The sequence below is a fragment of the Corvus moneduloides genome, chromosome 3, assembly GCF_009650955.1.
Source record: "Corvus moneduloides isolate bCorMon1 chromosome 3, bCorMon1.pri, whole genome shotgun sequence".
In the NCBI taxonomy this organism is placed as follows: Eukaryota; Metazoa; Chordata; class Aves; order Passeriformes; family Corvidae; genus Corvus; species Corvus moneduloides.
In genome coordinates, this window is record NC_045478.1 from 49177895 (window position 1) to 49199376 (window position 21482).

At 37.7% G+C, this 21482-nt stretch overlaps 1 protein-coding gene across 2 annotated transcripts in view; it reads right to left on the bottom strand.

Moving 5' to 3' along the window:
* Nucleotides 1–21482, bottom strand: part of REV3L (REV3 like, DNA directed polymerase zeta catalytic subunit) — a 119571-nt gene that overhangs the window by 6104 nt on the left and 91985 nt on the right. For both annotated transcript variants that reach the window (XM_032101488.1, XM_032101489.1), the window contains exons 19-29: nt 18391–18506; nt 13067–13185; nt 12289–12407; nt 11177–11318; nt 7071–7315; nt 5961–6069; nt 4901–5107; nt 4172–4281; nt 3036–3150; nt 1432–1569; nt 420–610 (exon numbers count right to left, since the gene is read on the bottom strand). In XM_032101488.1, the coding sequence (XP_031957379.1) occupies nt 420–610; nt 1432–1569; nt 3036–3150; nt 4172–4281; nt 4901–5107; nt 5961–6069; nt 7071–7315; nt 11177–11318; nt 12289–12407; nt 13067–13185; nt 18391–18506 (1611 nt within the window). The remainder of the gene's footprint in view (nt 1–419; nt 611–1431; nt 1570–3035; nt 3151–4171; nt 4282–4900; nt 5108–5960; nt 6070–7070; nt 7316–11176; nt 11319–12288; nt 12408–13066; nt 13186–18390; nt 18507–21482) is intronic.

The following is a 21482-nucleotide window of genomic DNA, read 5'->3' on the forward strand; positions in this document are numbered from 1 at the left end:
CACAATGTGTAACATATCTAACAACCATGAATGATAAGTAAACTCTGAGAGTCCACCCTTGTACAAAACCCACACTGTAAGTAACAGAAGTGAACACACTGTTACAGCGTCTTGCCAAGACTTTCCTCTTGAACATGTGGTTCTTTCCAGGACTACAAAATGGCTTTCTAGGACCATCTCTTTTCACACACAGAACAAAGTCAGGGACAACTGCCTCAACAGTATTTGAAGGCGACATCTCACTGCCATCCATAACTTGACAGTATGACAGTCAAGAGAAAAAATATCCACAATCTTCTACTCATAATGTGTCAGTACAAAGATCAAGAAAAAAATACCTATGAGCTCCTACCCATAACTTGTCAGCACAAAGGTCAGGATAAGAAGTATGTATGATTAGCACTTCTTGATCTCATTACCTGGTGATTTCCAGAGCAGGTACACATGCTCCAGGTTTGTATGCTGAGCTCCCTCTGTACTCTTTTGCAAAGATGAAGTCTTGCATGCTGGCTTTTCCTTCCAGTAACTTCATGCATTGATTCTGAACATACTGCTTGATCTGACTAATGTCCCGTGTTTCAAATAGCAGCTTGATAGAACACTCAAGTATCTTTACAACCAAAGGAGAAAGGTGAGAAAAACATGTATGTTTAACTAGAAAAGAATTAATTCCAATTAATTGAGTAAATTACATGGAAATACAAATACACTGCTTAGAAGAACTACCAGTGGTGAACTAGGATATTACTATGACAACAGGCTGCAATCTCTTCTACTCAAAGACAAACACATTACTGGACAACTTTTTCCTTGGTTTTCCCCATCCTTCATGACATCATCCATACTCCAGCAGTAAGATTTTTTCAACAATTATAGAAATTTCCAGAGTAGGAGAGAAGATGTTTTTCCCTGCCATCTAAAATATTTTGCCATGACTTTAGTAAACCCTTCTATGTGGTTACCTTTTTTACTGGCATAAATTTATTTTAATTTGGCTAAAAATAAGATTTCCTAACTTCTTTTTAACCTCTCAATACACAGCTTAAAATAAAGAGGCCAGAAAGCATATTTTAAAGGAATTCTTAGCTGAACCAGATTTATGTGAGCTATTGGCAGACTGATCAGCATGTCTCACTCATCTGGCAGTAATACTTCCAGGTAAAGTGAACTGGATTAAGAATGGTCTTTGAGAGAACTTACATGGGCCAAGGGCTTTTAATGGGGTTTTTAGGGGATGAAAGATAAGGTGTAAAATGCAAGTCCTTGTAATGCTGTAAAAGATCTTCAGTTTATCTTTCAAATGGCTTATACTAGAAAAACAGATGAAGACTCAGACAACTCAAAAGGACTAGAAACTCTGAGAAAGGACAAAGATAAAATGAAAGAAGAAGATTGTAATTTCATTCAGGAAGAAATCTGTGAATACTTTACCTTGGAAACAGCAGGACACGAGTCCCTTCGGACTGTCTCTATGCCTTTTGCATCAAATACTGGGTCCTTCTGGTCCAGTGTTTCATACATGTAACCCACATACCTCTTTTTAGTTTGCAGGACACATGGCAAGTAGACCTGGAATGTTTAGAAAGAAGATAGCCCAATCTGGAATATGTTGGGAATATAAGGTGACTTTGAACATAGAGGGTTTCCTAAGGAATACTGTGCTTCATTGGTTTGTTTGTTGGGTTTTTTTGTTTGCTTGCTTTTTTTTTTTGTTAAATCATTACAACTGATAAAACAGATCAAAGGACTCTTAAAGGATGGCTGAGGAAGTTGGGATTCTGTGGTGTTCCATTCTTAAATCACTTTATATTTCATTTAGCTGAAGCTCAGATGGAAAGCGACACACCATATAAACTGTTGCAAGTATACTCCCTTACTTTTCTGGATTGCATCTGTCACCATTTCTAATGTAACTCTATTATCTTTCTTTCTTATAAAGACAACTTCATTTTAAACATTAGAGAAGAAAATGTTCCTAGCAAAAGTAGTGGCTTAGAACTTCCTGTTTTCAAACTTTATCTAATAAGGAGGTGCCAAAAATCAGCTAGTATCTCCATCTGGGAAAAGTATGCTTTTTAAATGCTGGTGCTTGGAGAACAGTCTTCTCAGGAATGGATTTTTAGGATCATGGTCTCTTTGGCTTGTTTTCTCCAACCTCTTATTTCATTCTTGATTGTTTAAGTATTCCTTGAACACTTTTAAATAAAAGAATGGAAAACAATTTCCTCTTTGTAGTGTTACTAGGGTAACACCACATCTTCCTGACTCTCATGGAAGAGGGAACAGTGAGTTTAGGTTGCCTCAGGCTTACAAATTCTGAATGAACTTGTTGGGTCAGAAATGTATTTTGAAAATATCCAGACCACCTGAAGTAAAGCTAACAGGCCTGAACACCTTGCTAATGACTCTACAGTGACAAAATTCCAGCAAAATCAGTAACACATTGCCTTACTCTTCTATAAAAGATTTGTTGTGGTTAATATTTCTTCCAGAAGCCTACTGAATGGATTTCTATGATTTTTCATTTTACAGGTGTGAGTATCACAGGGACATATGCTGAAGTGTCCTAAGTCTGCCTAACAAATACATAGCAGGCTTGTAATTAATGTGCTGGAATTGGGGATGGTGAACATTTCCTCTACTAAGTTGCACACATTGATTTAATTGTAGGTATACAATACCAAACTGAGGGAGACATTTCCAAAAACTGATGAGACAGGAATTCAAACTGCCTGATGCTGCCAGCACAACAAACCACTGATGTGAAAGTAGGGAATTTTTTTTTTATTGTTCATACTGTAGTGCTCCTCTGAGAAGGTCCCTGAGGCATTAAGCAGCTTGCAATGTACCCACAGAAACAGCACAGCACATGACTTGTTTATCCTTATGTACATTAGGGTTCAGAAAAATCTTTTCAACTTTTTTTCTGGTGGCTTTTTTTTGTTTGGTTGGTTTTGTGTGTTTTGTTGTTGTTGTTGGTTTTTTTTTTTTTGTATGGCACCCTACACATTTGAAGCAAAATATTTTCCTTTTACCTTTTCAAACTTCAGTTTGACAGGTTTGGGGTTTGTTGCTGTTACAGCTTCAGCAATTTCTTGACCGATCTTAAAAGACTGCTCCTTTGTGGCTCCTTTCAAGAGTACAAACATGCTACAAGAAATCAGACACAGGAAGTCAGCACAGATCTGTTCAACATAGCTCCTGAAAATTACAAGCTATAGTTTCCTGGTTGAGAGGCAGGGATGCTGCTATCAGTTGTACTCCCTTCCTTCAGCTAGAAAAGCCAAAAATCTGAGAAACTTTGGTGTTCAGCATGAGATGAGGAGTCCCAAAGGGCTGATGAATGCTGTGACTATCTGGTGAGGCAGGGAATGTGACTGTTCCCAGGCAGTGCAAAACTGGAGATCCCAGGAAAGAATTGTAAAGAGCTCTGGTACGCCATTTTTCCCCCACTATGGGCAGCAACAGGATTTTACTTCCTTCCTCCAACAATTTTTTTTAAAATGAAGCCACTATGAATTCAGTAGCTTTGAAATGTCAAGTCTTTTATCAGATCTGGCTGAAGTCAGTCACTAGATTCACAAGTTATTAAGAAAGGACAGCCAGACAAGCTTTGTTTCCCAATGGCTGAAAAATTATCCAAGTGTGGAACAGAGATGAATATGTCTAGAGCATGGCTATTATTTAGATAAAAGACTGACTGAGAAAATGTATGTCAGGCAGCTTAATAATATCTTCATATGCTCTGGTGGCTGCTTTTGCATTGTATCCACTTCTGAAGCTTAAAACAGTGCCTTCCTCGAGGTGCAATGCCTACTGTGTTATAAGTACTCTATTTTCCAAAATAAAAATGGCATCAGAAACAGGCACAAAAAGAATAATTTGGTCAATTAGATTTATATTAATTCACAACTGAAAAAATATTTCCCCTCCCCCCTTTCTGTTCCACATAATTTTCAAAAGAAAGGAAACCTTCAAAGTGCTAAAAGAAATCCAAGCAAACTCGGTATTAGTCACTTTGCATATTCAGCAAAGACAGTAAGCAACATCCAAAGAAGATCCACGTGCACTTTTCAGGATCACAAATCTGTCTTGTTGAGACAAAAGCAAAATCTATCTATGAAGAACTACTATGATTTTAAAACATTATAGGAAGCAGACCATGAATTACCTGTCTGTATCACCATATACAACACGAGCACCCCATTTTTTGGTATCATTCACCAGTTTAATGGCACGCTCCAACGTTTCTCTGGCTTTGTGGACAATGCTGTCTCCAATCTGCAAAGTTAAAGATAGATGGAAAATCTTTATTCTGCTGCTAAACCATATACTAGGTTTTGGTAAACACAGTCTAACAGTGCTTGATCTTTTTATGAAAATTACTGTATTGAGACAATATATTTTATTTCATGGTTTAAATACATATAATAAATAAAAAGGTTGCTTAACTTACCTGAAAAAAAGGACTAAAAGGAAAATGATAAAAAATTATTAAGTATTAAAATAAAGAAAATATTGTTTTAAACTTCTTTAGAAGTATTAAAAATCTAAGGGGCAAGACAAGACTGCTCAGGATCATTTTCTCTAGTTTTTGGATTCTGGTGATTTCTATGAAAACTATGAAAAAGCTACAATGTTTTATTTCCACTATTAGAAGTATAATCCAATCTACCTTTGGAAACAGTTCTACAGAAATGCCAACTCCAAATGCTCCTCTATGGGAAGAAGAAAAAGAAGACCTTTATATTTTTCTAGATGATCATAAATAAATCCTAAATTGCTGATTTTCAGTACTCCAAATGAAAACAGCTTTTCTGAAAGTATTTAATTTGTTTCAAATAATAATATTATGTTATCTGACTAGCATCTTTCCAACATTTTTATCTGCAATCCTTACCTCAGTGCATGGCATTCTTCCAGAAAAATTAGCAGCAGTATAGCCAAAAGTAAAATTGGCTATATATTTAAGACCCAACTGACGAGCTTCAAGCATTCGAGTCACAGCCTTGTCATGCTTATAAGCCTTCATTGACTGTTTCACCATTATCCTGGTCTTCAAAATTTCTTCTAGCATCCTTGGCAGCACACCCTTTCTTACTGAAGGCTGCCAGAAAGGGAACAAAGGAAAACACGGTGTTAAAGAGCCCAACATAAATAGTTAAGACTAAAATCAAACCCAAGAAATGTTAGTTAACCACTGACAGGAAGACAAATTAGCAAGATGCCCTTGCCACCAACAGTTTGGCTTTTCTCACAAATATTACAAGAAACCTAGAATACAGGCAAAGTGCTTAAGGACAGAACAAGCAGCTTTTTGTTCTTTGTATTCATCAGCCCCGCTAATGCAAAGTTCAGATAACCTTATCAACTAAAATGGGACTTCAATATTTAGCTGTTAATTCTCAAAGTATTAAATGCTGAAGAAACATTATATTTTAAAAATTCTGCAAATATTCTTTACTAAAAAGTTTTTGTTTTACATTAAATACATGTATGCTGGTGACTGGCTAACTATTTGCAACAGCTCCAGGCCATATTCATTACATACCAGCCAGGAGGACACATAACAGAATGAGAACAATAGAAAGCAAGTCGGGGAGTTTCATGTCCCAAATCACTACTTTTTCTAAGACAGCATTCTGCTCTACAGGCAGGACAAGAATGAATTGTTGCACACAGATAATTACTGTTTGATCCCCAAACTGCACAAGTAAAATAGTTTAATTATAGATTAAATAAGCCTTCAGTATAAAGGAAAGCATAAAGAAGTTTTACTTCCTGAACTGCCAGAAGTTCAACACTTTGAGAAATACCAAAACATTGTGAAATGAGAGATTGAACCTCCCCTTTTTGTCTGCTCTTAATGCAGCAAAATATAAACTACAATATCAGTTTGATCTTAAGCTAGTCAGCCAACAGGCAGTGAAAATCCTGTCACAGAGCACTAATATCATTACCTTGACAAAAGCTACTCCACTGGGTGACACTGTGATATCATGCCTAATCTGGTAAAGTAAGTCAGGAGGTACTCTCAGAGATGCACAGCCAAATTTGAATGCATCATACCTAATAAAGAGAAAATTCAAATATGAAGACAATTCATTCATTTACAGCCTAATCAAGCAAAAGCACCAGCTCACATTAAAATGCTGATAATGCCAGCAAGGACAAAGTAATCTCAGGTATAAATGAACCTAACATCCTTTCAAATTTCTTAGCTACATACAAAAGGTTCTAGGAACAAAGCAGTAATAAATAGCTAAATTCCAATGCATGCAAAATTTATCAATTCTGCTCTGTGTTATGAATTATTACCAAATACTGAGTTAGTGGAGGCACATACTAAATACTGTAATCCCCTATGGAAACTGTGCATGTTTACCAAGTACCACACTGCACTTTCTTCCTACAAATTCAGAATTTCAAATCAGAAACTTGAAAACCTGATGGTGACACCCAGCAATTATTGCAGGTATCTTTCCATTCTTCAAAATACTGTTTATATTATAGAGTAATTACGAAGAGCAGTGAGATCTTTTTCCAATTAACAGAATAACTGTTAAGCTCAATAAAAGATGCTACAAAGAATAACTAAATTGTACCTTTTAATTTTTAGTAGTCAGAACCAGAGTGAACTACAACTGATACAGGAACTATCCTAACTCATTAAGGAATAACCCCAGTCCAGTCTTGAAGCCAGATGGTGGATTTATATTAATTTTAACTTATTCTGAAGCAATAATAAAAACCAGCACCATGACAATAATCAAAGAGGTGTACATACACACATGCACAGAGCTGTTTTGGGGGGGTTTTATGAGAACAGAGTCTAATTCTATATTTAATTAAAAATACATATTGATGTGTATATGTATGTGTGTGTATACACATATGCACACACCCACATGGTAGATTTTTATCACCTGTATTGTGTAACAGAAAATGGTGCTATTCATACGTGCCCACTATTTCCAATGGCAACCAGGGGTTCTCGGTACCTTAGAAAAGACACTCAACACTCAAGTCTCTATGGAATCAAAGCTTGTGAGAAAACAGTAACAACTTACTTTCCTAAGTTTTCAACGTGTCCCAGGCAGGTTGAAAAACAGTAGTTGTATGCTATGACAATGGAAGGATATAAGGACTGGAAATCCAAGACAAGAACAGCGTTGCTGTAGAAGCGGGATTCTGGCTCCATTATCAAGGGAACACATTGTGGGGCTTTCATCTGAGCTCGCTGCTGGACACTGGGAGTCACAGCAATGTAGTTCATTGGCTTTGCAATGCGCAGCATCACAGACTCCACACGGTACTGCAAAACAGTTCAGATAAAACCATTATCATTTAAAAATGCAGAACAAACGTGTGTATTAACCGGTGCAAATACAAGCTTACACTTCCTGATTGAAGTACAGATAACTAACTACTTTTCCAAAATAAATAGCCATGTTCTTAATGTATATTTTAATTGTATTTTATATCACTAGATCATCTTCAGGTCCCTTCCAACCCTAACCATTCTATGATTCTGTATCACATATAGTGGAATTTTTCCATGTGCTTCCTCTTCATTCAGCCCTAATCCTAGAAAATTGAGTACTTTTAATTTTTATCTATGGAAAAAATAAACATCCAACAGGCTTCAATAATACATGTGGATGGCCATGCTACAGTCAGTGAATGAGCATTTGCTCAACTGTAGTACTCTTAGATTTGCAGATCACTGAAGAAAACAAAGTATAATATGCAGTAAATGCACTGGGTATCATGCTTTCTTCCTGATACCACAAGTAGAACAGGAAGCATAAAACAGCAAACACCTTGTTCAAGACATGACAAAATGTAGCTGTAAACAAGTGAAAAAACCCCCAGCCCTATTTATTTATGTATTACTCAATGCTTTAGTAAAGGCTTTACAAGCCCGAGTGGGCTTCACTGTGTCCATGAACAATAAAAACCAAAACAGCTGAAAACTATATACATGGGTGGCAAGGGACTGAAAATCACAAATATCGAAGAACAAACCTACATAATCCTAAAATCTTGTGCTTTTTAAGAAACTAAATCACTATTAAAGGCCATCTGCCTGACATACTATGTATTCATTCACTGTACTGAATGGGTTAGATATAATTTCTTTAACCTTGAAGTTATAAATGAACTTACAGAACCAACAGTTTTAACAAGACCCTGCACCTTAAAAACAGGTTGGGGTTTGAGGTGTAGTTAGGGAGCAGCATAAACTGCCACTGTTGCTTTGCACTACTTGCACACTAATTGGTGTCCAGTGATAAATTGGGATGCGTGACAAGATGGTCAGGGACTGGCTCTGGCAAGAGATAGATTGTGGGTTTTTTTCCCCGAGTTTTCATAGCATCATAGAATTTAGGTTGGAAAAGACCTTTAAGATCACCAAATCCAATGTTAACCCAGCACTGCCAAGGACCACATCTACACATTTCTTAACTCCAGGGATGGTGACCCTGGACAGCCTGTTCCAATGACTGACCATCCTCTTGGAGAAGAAATTTTTTTAATATCCAATCTAAACCACCCCTGGCACAAACTGAGGCTATTTCCTCTTGTCCTATTGTTTCTTTTTTGGGAAAAGAGACTGACCTCCACCTCACTACAGCCTCCTTTCAGGGAGTTGTAGAGAGCGGTAAGGTCCACCACGAGCCTCCTTTATTCCAGACTAAACAATCCCAGCTCCCTCAGATGCTGCTCACAGGACTTGTGCTCCAGACCCTTCATCAGCTTTACTGCCCTTCTCTGCACTTGCTCTAGCACCTCCATGTCCTTCTTGTAGTGAGCAGCCCAGAACTGAACACAGGGTTTGAGTTGTGGCCTCACTAGTGCTGGGTACAGAGCGACAACCTGGTGCTGCTGGCCACACTGTTTCTGACAGAGGCCAGGATGTCACTGGCTTTCTTGGCCACCTGGGCACAGCTGGCTCATGTTCAACTGCAGTTGACCAGCACCCCCAGGTCCTTTTCCTCCAGGCAGTTTTCCAGCCACTCTTCCTGTAGCCTGTAGCCCTGCATGGGGTTGTTGGGAGCCAAGGGGAGAACCCTCATAGAGCTGGCCTCAGCCCATTGAACCAGCCTGTCCAGATCCCTCTTTAGAGCCTTATTAACCTCCAGCAGATCAACACTCCCTCCCAACTTGGGAGTTGTCTGCTAAGTGACTAAGGGAGCACTCGATCCCATTGTCCAGATCATCAGTAAAGATATAAAACAGGACTGGCGCCTCTTGTTTGCTGCCCACGCTGAGTGCACTGGTGCAGGTGCACCTCAATTGGGCTATTGATCCTAACACCTTTTTGAGGGGGGGGGAAACCCTAATCCCTACATGACTATTCTCAGGTCCATCTGTGGTTTCTAACACATAAATAATCCTTTTGTCTTTGCTGCCACATGGATCTCCACCCTCTACCTCCACTGAGACAGCAGACCAAAAGACTTTGCTAGGACACTGTTTCTCAACCACTGGTATGATGCTCCCAGCTTTACCTCCAGTGAGCCTGGTCTTATTCCTTTCTCCCTTGAAATTCAGTTTAAAGTTCTCTCAATCAGCCCTGCTGACTCCTGTGCAAAAATCAGCAAGTTCTTCCAACATCTGACTAATTATCTGTATGCCTATGACCATTTCTTGTTAGATTTGTTTAGTCTACTATGAAAAATTTGAGATGGCTTAATACAACAAAATAAAATGATTTTTAAAAGTTATTGTAAAACTCAATGAGAGATAGAAATGTGGAAAAAGAAAATATTGGAAATCTGTTCTTACTATTCCATTTTAATGTGTTTTTTAGCTAAGGAGCAGTATCTTCATAAAAGGTAGTGATTCTTCTGTGTGAAAAAAATTATTTGAGGTGACTGGGAATTGTTGCAAGTGCCGTTTTTGTGATCTAGAAAGTTTCAATGGAAACAGAACATACGTGCACAGAAGGGAAGAGAAAAGAACAGTCAGGATAGAAAATGCAGCATGCTTCTGTTGCTCACTCCCACTCACAGACATCTGAGAAAATGACAGGCAGAACAGTCTTTGTGGGCTGCAATCATGACAGTTTAAGCATATCTATCTTGGCAGTATGCCGGTCCCACACTCCCTGTCCCTAACTGTGCATTTCTCTTCCCTTGCTCCAACAGTGGTATTTTCTGATAATACGGTAAACCAGATCGGGGAGCTAAACTGGCAAATACCTACTGAACACTGCCATGGTTCTGCTGATGGTGCCTGCCAGCCTGCTCCCCTTTTCCCCCAAATATAGGGTCATTACCAGCAAGACCAACAAGAATCTGCTCTGAGTCAAGAGATGACACAGGCAACTGCAGTCAAAGGAAAAAAGGCGGCAAAAGTTTTTTAATATGATTGAATTGTTCAGGAAACTGCAGCTTCAGACACTCCCGTATTTGGCTGGCTTATGGTAAGAGAAGAGCTAACACTTGACCAAGTAGCTGACTCTCATTTCAGGTGCTGTTCAGCTCTCACATGTAGCCATGAAAGCAGTAGAGGTAGCCTAATCACTCAGAATCTTGGCAAGGAAAGCCTTTGGTATTACTGGAGACTGCTGGGCTCTCAGACAAAGCACACATCTTGCTCTGTCCTGCTCCCTTTTCCCTCTGATGTTGGTATCAAAATAATAGAACCACAAACATCTTGCATGACACGTATTTAATAAAGCCAGAGCCCTTCTTGTCTTACTGTAAAATCTCACCTAGAGGTCTGCTGCACCAGAATTGTCCCTTAGAACATATTCAATGCTGCTTTGTCTGCCCTGGAAGAAACTAATCTCATCTTTCTAAAACATGCTTAATTATATTTCTTAGTGTTTTAGAAAGCACTCATTTTCAGACTCATTTAAGTGTGAACAATACCAACTCAAAGGGAAAGCTTAGTGCTCCTGAAGTCAGTAGAAGAGATTCACACGTGTGATTACATTTGGGGAACTCCATTTTTAAGTTATTTTTAAACTCTGAGACTAGGCAATTCAAAAGCAGCAATAATAGATTGAATAGTATTCTTTATCTTTCAGTTTCGTGTTAATTCATGTTACAGTCTTCTGTGACCCTATGAAAATACACATATGGACTGAGAAGATGCCGAAGAACTCGAACATTTTGTAAAAACTATTTTGGTTTTGTGAAGTATAAGGAGAACAAAGTCTTACCTGGGAGCCTCTTGTTAATACATGTAAGAACTGAATGCCAAAAAGTCTCGCCATTTCACTTGTTCTGTCAATCAAATCCAGTTTGTCTAACAACAGAAGATTCCCACGAACCCGGCTAACGTAATGATCAACCATTTTCCATCTGTGAGAGTGAACACCTCATTACAAACAATCAGAAGAGCGCTGCTCTTTCTACTAAGCCAAATGTATTTTTATGGTAACTTGTTAAAAAACCAGCAAATAAAAATTTCCTCTAGAACATTTTCATACAGCTCTTTCAAAAGTGTGGTGTATATAAATATACATTTATGTATTCTAAAGATGTACACAGAATGTGTTACAGCAAACTACAGTTAAGGCATCTCGCAATGATATACTACATCCTGTTCTCCTCACTGCCCCAAAGGATTACCAAAACAGAAACAACTATCTCCTCATCTGTTTACATGCTTTTTAACTGAGTGGACCTTTGTGGAAACATCTTTCTGTATTAAGAATGCCTATCACAGCTGAACATGAATTCATAATTTGAGCATAAACGACATTTCCACTTAGTTACAAGGTTCAACTTTTACAAAAAATTTGTGTATGTCACGAACAATGTTCAGATCAATACTCAGTTTCATGAATTGTTCATATCACACAATATCAAATTGCTTCAAGAAGAGTGAAGCTGAATGTGATACATGTCATATGAAGGTATTTTTAAGCAGCTATAGCTCCTGTCTTAACATCTTGTGTGCTGTTTTGTACTAGTTTTAAGCCTAGCTTGCTTGACATGCACTCTGAAGTGAAACAAAAGCCTGACAGTTCATTAAAAGTCTTTCTGATGAACATTATATTTAAAATAAAATAAAGACATTACAGAACTTCAAAATAGTACATCTATTCAGATATGTTCAAAATGTAACTGAAATATCTTATTGTAATATTGAGGGTATAACTATGTAACAGAACATCCAAGTAAACAAGTTCATGTTGCTGCATATACACTGCTCTAGTGCCTGAGTTAAATTGATTATTTCTTCCTATGCTGATTTTACCTTCCACCTATCCATTGTTAAGAATCTGGCCTTAAAAACAGTTAACAAAATGGATTAATAGATCATTACCTGTAGACATCTGCCTTATTGTCAAACCAATCAGACAAAACTCGGAATGTAAATAAAGGAAAACGATGATGGAGAACATGGAAGCCCACGTTCTCAAAAGTGTAATTCGTTAGATTCACCTAGAAAAACACAGCAGACATGTCAAGATGCATGATGGCTGTCATAATCAAAAAATCTCTACTTTTCAAAAACTGCAACAACTGCATTTATTAACTTTTATTAGTATTTTGTTAAAAAAGCTAATATTTCTTCTTAGAAGTCACTAACTATTTACAAGTCTGGAAAAAGTATCCCTTATCAGTTGAAAAGACTATGCAGAGCTACGCAGTTCATAAAGATCAGGTCTGAACTTGGTCAGAAGAAGATTTGTAAAGACTGGGCTGTTTGAATATTAAATGTAAAGTTATAAATGGAACAAAAAAGAAAAGAAAAAAAAGAAGAGTAAATCTGACATCTTAAAATACGTTCAAGTACTTAATGTAGTAAAACCACCATATTAGACAAATTCCTAAAACGAGTAAGTTGTTCTCAAAACCCACAAATCAGTGAAAAGGAGTATAATTAAGAAACACTACTGAAAAGTAAGGGCTTCAGTACTTTACAGTCTGGCGATATGCAAAACCCATTCTCACAAACTGGCAAACTACTCTATTTGAATAAAGAGGTGTATAAAGAAAAAAAAATCTAGAAGTTACACAATTTACATGAAACTTTCAACAAAGTCTGCAATAATTAGAAAACCCAGTAAGTCAAAACATTAATCTTTTAAAAAATTTACCTCATGTCTCATCATTCTCCAAATATTCAAGACAATTCGCCCAACAATATTTATTTCACTCATTGTATCTGCTCCATACTCATCCAGCTCAGTGGCAAATCTGTTCTCTTTCTTTTCATCTAAAGACATTAAAAGAGAATATATTTACACAGGTTATAGGACAGCCAAGACCAGATCAAGCCATTCCTCTTTCAATTTGTGCTCTCTAGAAAAATAAGAATTCATAAAAATTACTACTGATTCCACAAGATTATTTATTTACCAATCATCCACTCAATCTCTAAATGGAAGTCCTCCAGGTTTTTCTGCTCTTGCCCTTTGCAGAGAACCCTTACTTCAGTTTCATTGAAATAATGTCCAAGGCAATATATTCTCCATAGTGGATATATTGGTTATGCAATGCTGAATGTTACTTGAGAGTTAGCTGCACGTACAGTAGTGCACAACATAAAAAAATTGTAATAAGCAAAAGTGATTTCTGCCCTAAGGTGTTTATAACTCAAGGCTTTACTTGCAATGATCTTACTCCAAACCAGGTCATGGAAGAGAAAATGCAGTGTCTTTCATACAGTAAAAAGCAACCCCACTGCAGTGAGTGCAGGTAGACATGAGTTCTGGATAGCAGAGGGAGAAGGAAATAGGAAGGAACTGATGCAGATGCAGCACTCTACATCTTTCTGTGAGACAGCGGTGACTAAAGTACAGAAATATATCCTCTTTTGTCATCCTTGATTTTTGTCATGCTTTGGAATACTACAGCACAAGAGAAGACAGTCTTTTTGGTATACATTTCTTTAAACTATCTCTTTTTTCAGTCATTATAAGTCTACAGTTTTGGTGTTCCTTCCAGAGTTTACATAGATGTTTTTTAAAATGTACCACACAGACTAAAATCCATTATGAAAATGGATCCACCGATCCTCAGTCTTATTTCTTACTAGTTTAATGGAAGAGAAATCACTTCAAGGCAATTTCCCCACAATTCTAAATCCACCCATTTTTTAACTGCTGGTTGCTTTGTATTCTGCCACCACTCATTTATCAGGTACAGCACAGCCTGTACAGTACCCTGCTAACAAAAAGCAGAACATTTTGGACAGAGTGTGTAGAAGTGTGGATACAAACTGTTTTGCAATAATGATCAGAGCTGAACAATTAGATCCTCAGACAGCCATGAAGCACATTTACGCTTGATGACAGAAGCAAAAACTGCCTGAAATGCTGCAGAACTGCTGTGAAACAACATAATACAGACTAATTTTGTATGTTGTTCTTCAAATGTGTACCATATTAATTAAAATATGATTAAGAAAACCTATTTGTCATTTACTAACCTTATCAATAAATCACAGATCCTTGACAAAATTGAGCAGACCTTTTGTACACTTCACCAAAATGCATAGCATCTTTTTAACCTCCTTATTGTTTCAGATTTTTAAGGAGGAAAACTGCAACTTCTTTTTCCATGTCTGGATGGAAAAAAAGGCCCACCAAGTAGCAACATTTTTTCTTCTGCTTTTCTTCACTTTCACATGCTGGATCTCCTGTGAAAGTGAGGAACTTGTATTTCCTTTCCCTCCATATTTTTTTTTTTTATTGGAAGCAGAAAGTATTGGTTAGTTTTACTTTCTGCAGTGTCATCCCAGTTCTCTTCTGACTTGTTAGGGGAGATTTCCCACAGTAAGTTTGCTTCACGTGTTGCTGGTAAAAACAGGCAGCAAAGTATAATGTGGTCACCAGAGAGACCCACCCACCGCCTGATGAACCAGACTGCCTGCGATGAGCACCACTATATTACAAAAACCTGCACTACTCCACAACTGGGGTGGGAACTATATCACCAGAACCATGTAAGCCTCTTTGGAAACTATGTTGTTAAGAAGCAGAACTGGACATTCCTCCTATCTTTCAAGTGCATGAGATGAAATAAAAAGAAGTCTCCTCTTACCCTCTCTTACCCACTCCCTTTGAACTGTGATGCAAAGGAGGAAACAGGAGGCCACAGTGCGCACACAGAAAATGCCACTATGCACAGGCACAGCACTCACTGTTCTTGTGATGTGTCCTAACGACTTATGAATAGTTCACTTGTAAATGGCAGAGGCAGCACCAGACTCAGCCAATAAAGCAAAACCAGAGAGAAGTCCAGACTTCTTTTTGTTAAGTGAAATCACAGGAAAGGGAAGGAGAAGTCCCTTCCATCTTTATTTCAACAGGAAGAATGAGGAGCATACTGCTTGAAGGAGCACTTCCTGTTCTGAAAATACAGCATATGAAGAAAGGAGAGAAATATGAAGCACAGGGGTTGGAAATGCAAAAGGAACACAGATGGGGTCAAAACCATGGACAAGGAGGCCACAAAGCAACAGAGAACACAACTTGCATGTATATGGTCATGCATGCAAGCCCACACTTACAATATGACATTTTTGGGAAGAGCTCATCAGTGTAAACATTTTCTCATTTTTCTCCTGCAATTCTGTCAAAAAATAATTACTTACCTTAAAATAACACCAATTCTTAGAAGCATTTTTAAGTGTTATGTATTCCACTTCTGAGTGTGCATCTACCAGTTGGCACAGGAACATCTGCACTACAAATACCAGTGCTGTGCAGACTGTGTCTATGCTCTGCATGCACAGGTTGGGGTTTGAGGTGTAGTTAGGGAGCAGCATAAACTGCCACTGTTGCCTTGCACTACTTGCACACTAATTGGTGTCTAGTGATAAATTGGGATGTGGATGTGGATAAATTGGGATCTTGGGATGTGTGACAAGATGGTCAGGGAACTCGAACTTCCTGTCCAAAAATGTTAAGGGCTACAATCCTGGTTTCCTTCACTAGAACTGACCCATGTTGTGTGGGACTTCATAGTTGTAGGGAAGGAAGCCTGACTGTGAAATACATGAGGATATTACCATTAGGAACCATGAAGTTCCCTTTCTTCTTTGAGGACCCATTCATGTGTATCCCAAAATCAGTAACTTGAGGAAGAGCTTATGTCAGGAAGATGGGTACTATTAACAGCTTTGCTGATCTGTTTGGTTCTGCATCAACTAAAGTACAGACAGAGCTGTCCTGCAAGACAAGAGCTGCAACAGCCTTTAAGAATAACAGCAGAGGCACATGTCCCAAACTGAAGCGATTGTTCAGCCATTCTTCTACAATAGAGCAGTACATCTTCGTGATCTTTGGAGGTTTTAAGAAACCTCTGACTACAACACTTAACTGTTCCTCTTACCAAAGACATTGCAAATCGTAAGATGTAATGGGTCAAAAATTTTTCTGAACATGATTCAGTACCTCTGAAGACTGTACCTAGAGGCATTATTCTGCAACTAGTATATCATCTCAATTTAAGCCATCAAAGGAATTGCATAACAAGGTTCATGCAATCAGTTATTATTCCTGAAGAACAAATTTGAGAGCTTTGTGCTGAAGAAGGAAACTTGTGAGCTTTGATGGTCTATTCATATTTAAACTATCATGTGCTCCTGTTTTCATACATAAAGTATTTTAAAATTCACCAAAGTCCAATTGCCAATAAATTTCAGCTGAAGATACAATTTTTTTCTTGTATTTTCTTGTCTCTGGGAGGACTCTATAACTCAGTTCTTTTCTAAACATGTTACAGGTATTGAAAGCATCAAAAGAGTATACAATCATTTAAACCTCAAGGAAGGAGTGTGTGAACATAGTGCTTCTAAAACATCGTATTTTCCTGGCCAGGCACACAGGAAAACTACACAAAAGATGACTCCTGTGCTGGGTATGCCCAAACATTCAAGTAGCCCAGTGTCAGGTTCTGTCATGTACTCAAAGGCAGATGCTTCAAGATAGGGGAAGCAGTTATTGATACTCTCTCTACAACTCTTCCAGCTTCTAACCACTTGCAGCTTTCTGGTCCAGACCTTGTTTTCACATATATCATAGATCCCAATGGATTTTTTTTTTGCAAGAATTTATCTCCTTTTGAAGCAATGTACACTTTAAGCATTTGTACTATCTCGTGACAAGGAACTCAAGAGTTCAACAATGAAGAGATTAAAAATCAACTTCTATTCTGTATCTGCCACTTGCTAGCTTCACTTGATTTCTGGTTCTTGCATTGGAAAAGACCATGAAAACCCAATCTCTATTTCCCTTTACATTCCTCAAGATTTCATAGGCTTTTACCTTTCCTACACTGTTTTGTCTCTTCTGGAATCCCAAAATACTAAATTACTAGACACCTTTGGATTATCCTTCTCATCTTTACCAGTTCTCCTATATCCACTTTGATGGGGGGGAAGGTTATGAGGAGGCTACAACATCAGTATTTGAGGTACAAGCACACTACAGATTTTTACATTTTTTACATTTACATTCATTGCTTTATATTTTCCTTGCTCCATAATTCCTAACATTTGCTTTTGCAACCACTACAAAGCAACAGGCTGAAGTTTTTAATAGAACAATCACAGTAAAGCACTTCTTATTTCATGGCTATTTAACTTCTGTACAGATCTTTGGCAAGAGTCCTGACAAAAGCAGCTTTTTCAACTATTTTCATTTTTAAAATATCCCTCATCCACATCACCTTGATGACTGTAAAGAGCTACAACATATTTTTGAGACAGTTTTTAATTTTGCAAAGTCATCCTGACTCTTCTCGGGTGCGACAGCACATTTATTTAGCTGTTCACTAACTCCATTCTTCAGAATGGTGGCTTCTATTGATTGGCTAAGTACAGACACTAGGCTTACCATTCTCATCCAAGTTTTCTTGCCAGTCTAAACAGACTTTTTTCCCAATGTTGGAGGAAAGCATCAGCACTTGGGGACAATAAAATTTGCCCAAAATACAAGAATGGGTATTGAAAGTGAGGATTTTATTACAAAGCTGCTCTCCAGAACAGTTGCTACTCAGGAGCATTTTTATGTCCTTGTATCCCAGCCAGAGAAACCACAAATGATGATTATGGTAGGTACTCTGAATGACTTAAGCCAAGGAAAGCAAGAGAAGGTTTGGTAGCAGAAACACCTCAAAGAGCTGAAAACTTAACACACAACTACAGAATATAAGTCCAGGTTCATGAATACAGGACACACACAGAAGTGGAATACTCCAGGAATTTGTAAATTCAGAAAACACTAGAATCTCATTGGTATTCCTAATTTTTTTTTGGTGTGTGGGTGTGATTATACTGTAACAACACAGGAGCAAGAACAAAAAAAAAATGAGGCCTATCTCAAGAAATACTCTGTATTTATTTTTTTAATTTGTTCATAGATTTCAGTTTGCTTCTACTAGAACTGAACTGAAGCCCTATACAATAACTTACCTGGCACACGAGAAATCATCTGGCATAAATCAACATTCAGTGCAGCAGCCCTCTGTAAGAGATAACCCCAGGAATGCATCTGGACTTCATAGCCTAACAAAATGTCTGGGTCATATCTAGAGAGGTGGGAGGAAAAGAAAAAATGAGCTTCATATCATTTAAGAAAATATTTTCCATGAACAGAATATAAACAGGATTGCATTCAAATCATGTTGAGTTTAAAAAAGACGCAGTCACAATCGGTTTCTATAAAAGCAGCATCTGGACTAGGAGACAATATTTAAAACAGGCAATCTCTTAGGATTTTTAGTAGCATTCAACAGCAAAAATATTTAGAAAGAATACTTTCACTGGAATTTTTTTTTTACATACTTCTATTATTTCAGTCTGTACAAATAAAGAACAAAATTGAGGTCTCATCAGGTTTTATTGATGGAATCAGGAGGTATCAAGCATAAACTGAAACCTAGCTACTGGCATGAGACAGATGTGCAGTGAAATATAGTCATGCCTATGGAACAGAATTTGCCAGTAGGTTAACTGGAATGTTTTACAAACAATAATGTGTTATGCATACTGAAGCGTAGCTTTGAATAATAAGAGGGAAGTTCAGGTCCTAAATGATGACCCTTTATAGGGAGTTACAATTTGTAGTTGAGTGAGAGCTGTCTAAACTGAAAAGCAACCATATCTACCAGTTTTCTTTAAATACCTCTTTCTTACGACTACCTTCTTCCTAAAAGATACAAGAAAAATTCCTTTTATGCTGTACCTCTTTCCAGCTGGAAAATCTGACTGGCTCAAGTATGACAAAAAGAAAAGTCAGAATTGACTTCTGACACAGTCACTTCCAATCAGGCTCAGAGCAGAGCTCACTAGACAGAAGGACAAACAATGTGGCTTTAAAGACAAAGCAGAGGCAGGAGTTAGCTCAGAGGAGCCAGTATCACCTAACTTTTGAGCAGGCACTATTAAAACCAGAAGTCATGATCTGGTCACTTGCTCAATAGCCTACGAATGATTTTCTTGGGCTGGGCAGACAGAGACTAGCCAAAGTAACGAGGTATCTGTGATTTTTAGCAAAAAAAGAAAGGAAGCTTCCTTGGGAAGAACAGCTGCTTCTTGGTTAGACTAAATGATCTTTAGTGTATTTTCCAACCTTGATTGATTCTTTCAATGCAGCTAAGGGGTTTTGAGTTCCAACAGGCAGCATTCAATACAACTGAATGACACAAGGGCAGCTGTCAGGAGGTAAAGGACTGATGACAGGCTGAGGGTCCTGTACCACAGTCTATGCCCAACCCTACAACACGATGCAGGCTTGTAGACCTCAGTTTATTGGAGAAGGAGGCAGGGGCCTTGGTTTATGAACAGGATCTCTGTACTCCTTGCATCCATAAACACATCCAAAAAATGCAAGTATTTCCTGACTGCTGAATACAGAACACCCTTTCCCCAAATACCGAGTTAGTTGTATCACAGACATTACAAATGAAGCTTCAGACTTTATCAGGAAAGTGTCTTCCTTGCTTATGCCACCCAGCCAAAGGCAATGACAACTCACTTTGAAGATACTAATTACTCTGAGAATAGCTCCAAAAAAGAGCTTCTCCACACTTCTGCCATGGGACACTAACTTTCTGTGAAAAATATCTGAACCTTGTTACTCAGCATGGCTCTCTCTTTATTACAATTTGGGCTTTTGCACCTCCCAGAAGTTGCAAAAATACCCTTTATCACCTACTTCTACTTGTGAGGGAATGGATTTGATACAATTTTTGCCTAAAGCAGAGGATTCTAAAGTTTTTCATTTCTAGCATTCTACAGAAAGTAAAAGAACTAGTACTTTGCCTTTGGGGGATATTCTGCTATCTGCTCTTCATGTCGAAAGAATAATTCTTTGGTTTTGAAGATAGAAAATGATCATCAGGAGTGGAAGTGGTAAATTTACTCAATTTGGAAACCTATTCTACCAACAGTACAAACCCAAAGCTACTTGGAACAATTTATGGACAAATGACTGAAGCTAGCCTGCAGTTCATTCCAGCAGTGGAATCAGCAAGAGTTATGACCGCTTGCTGCTCTGCACAACATACAATGACTGCCAAATGACGTTCCAAAATTATTAATAGCTCCATTTAAGCTTTGAAATAAAAAGGAATTATGCCATGTTTTATACAGGCATAGAACAAACATGACAAAAATTAACATATTTTCAAATTAATTCTTGTAACTAAACTATCTCGATCCCAGCATATTGCAAAACGCTACTGATTAATTAAAATGAGGGAAGTAGTCAGTCATGTTCATATTTGAAAACTGGTGTCACGTAATTCAAAATGGAAAATACTTGTAGATTTTGCACAGGACAAGGCATTATACAGATTGGTTCCATGATAGATGCAAATGTGAATCTGAAACTTGTGAAGAACTGCTTAAGTGGTACATAAAACAATATTCATTATGCCAGAAATCTGCTTTCCCTTTTAAGCCTGTTCTGAACAGAAACAAGCATCCTGTTTGGAAGCAGCAAGTTGCCATAATCATATTAGCAGCTACCACCTGTGATGAAGGACACTTGCTTTGGGTTTTAACTTGCCCAAGCAGAGCATTACTTTTCTCACTTCCTACTTAAAAAAAATTTAGTGGGCTATTATATTACTACTGCAACTGAATACATTTCATCAGTTCTGGAGGTAATCTTCCCATTATCTTTTAACCTAATGAACAAAATGACCTCTGTAATCCATCTGCATATAATCTCAACAACTGTTTCTCTAGTATCCTTCAGATGCAAAGATGTTTTTATAGGACAAGACATAAAAGCCCTTTAGTTTATGGTGTTTTCAGATACATGCTTTTTCTTATATAAATTAATTGTATCTAACTTAAGTATCACATATTTTAACGCAATTTTATGTAAATCCACATGTAGATTGGAAAGCTTATTAATCAAAAGATTTTTTAAAAAAGCAGTGTGCTAGTTTGGAACTCAGTCTTGCCTGTCCAGGCCATTAGGGATTGCCTCTAATTGCACATTACTGAGTTACAGGCTATCACTTTACGGCGCCATTACTTACTCTGCTTTTCCA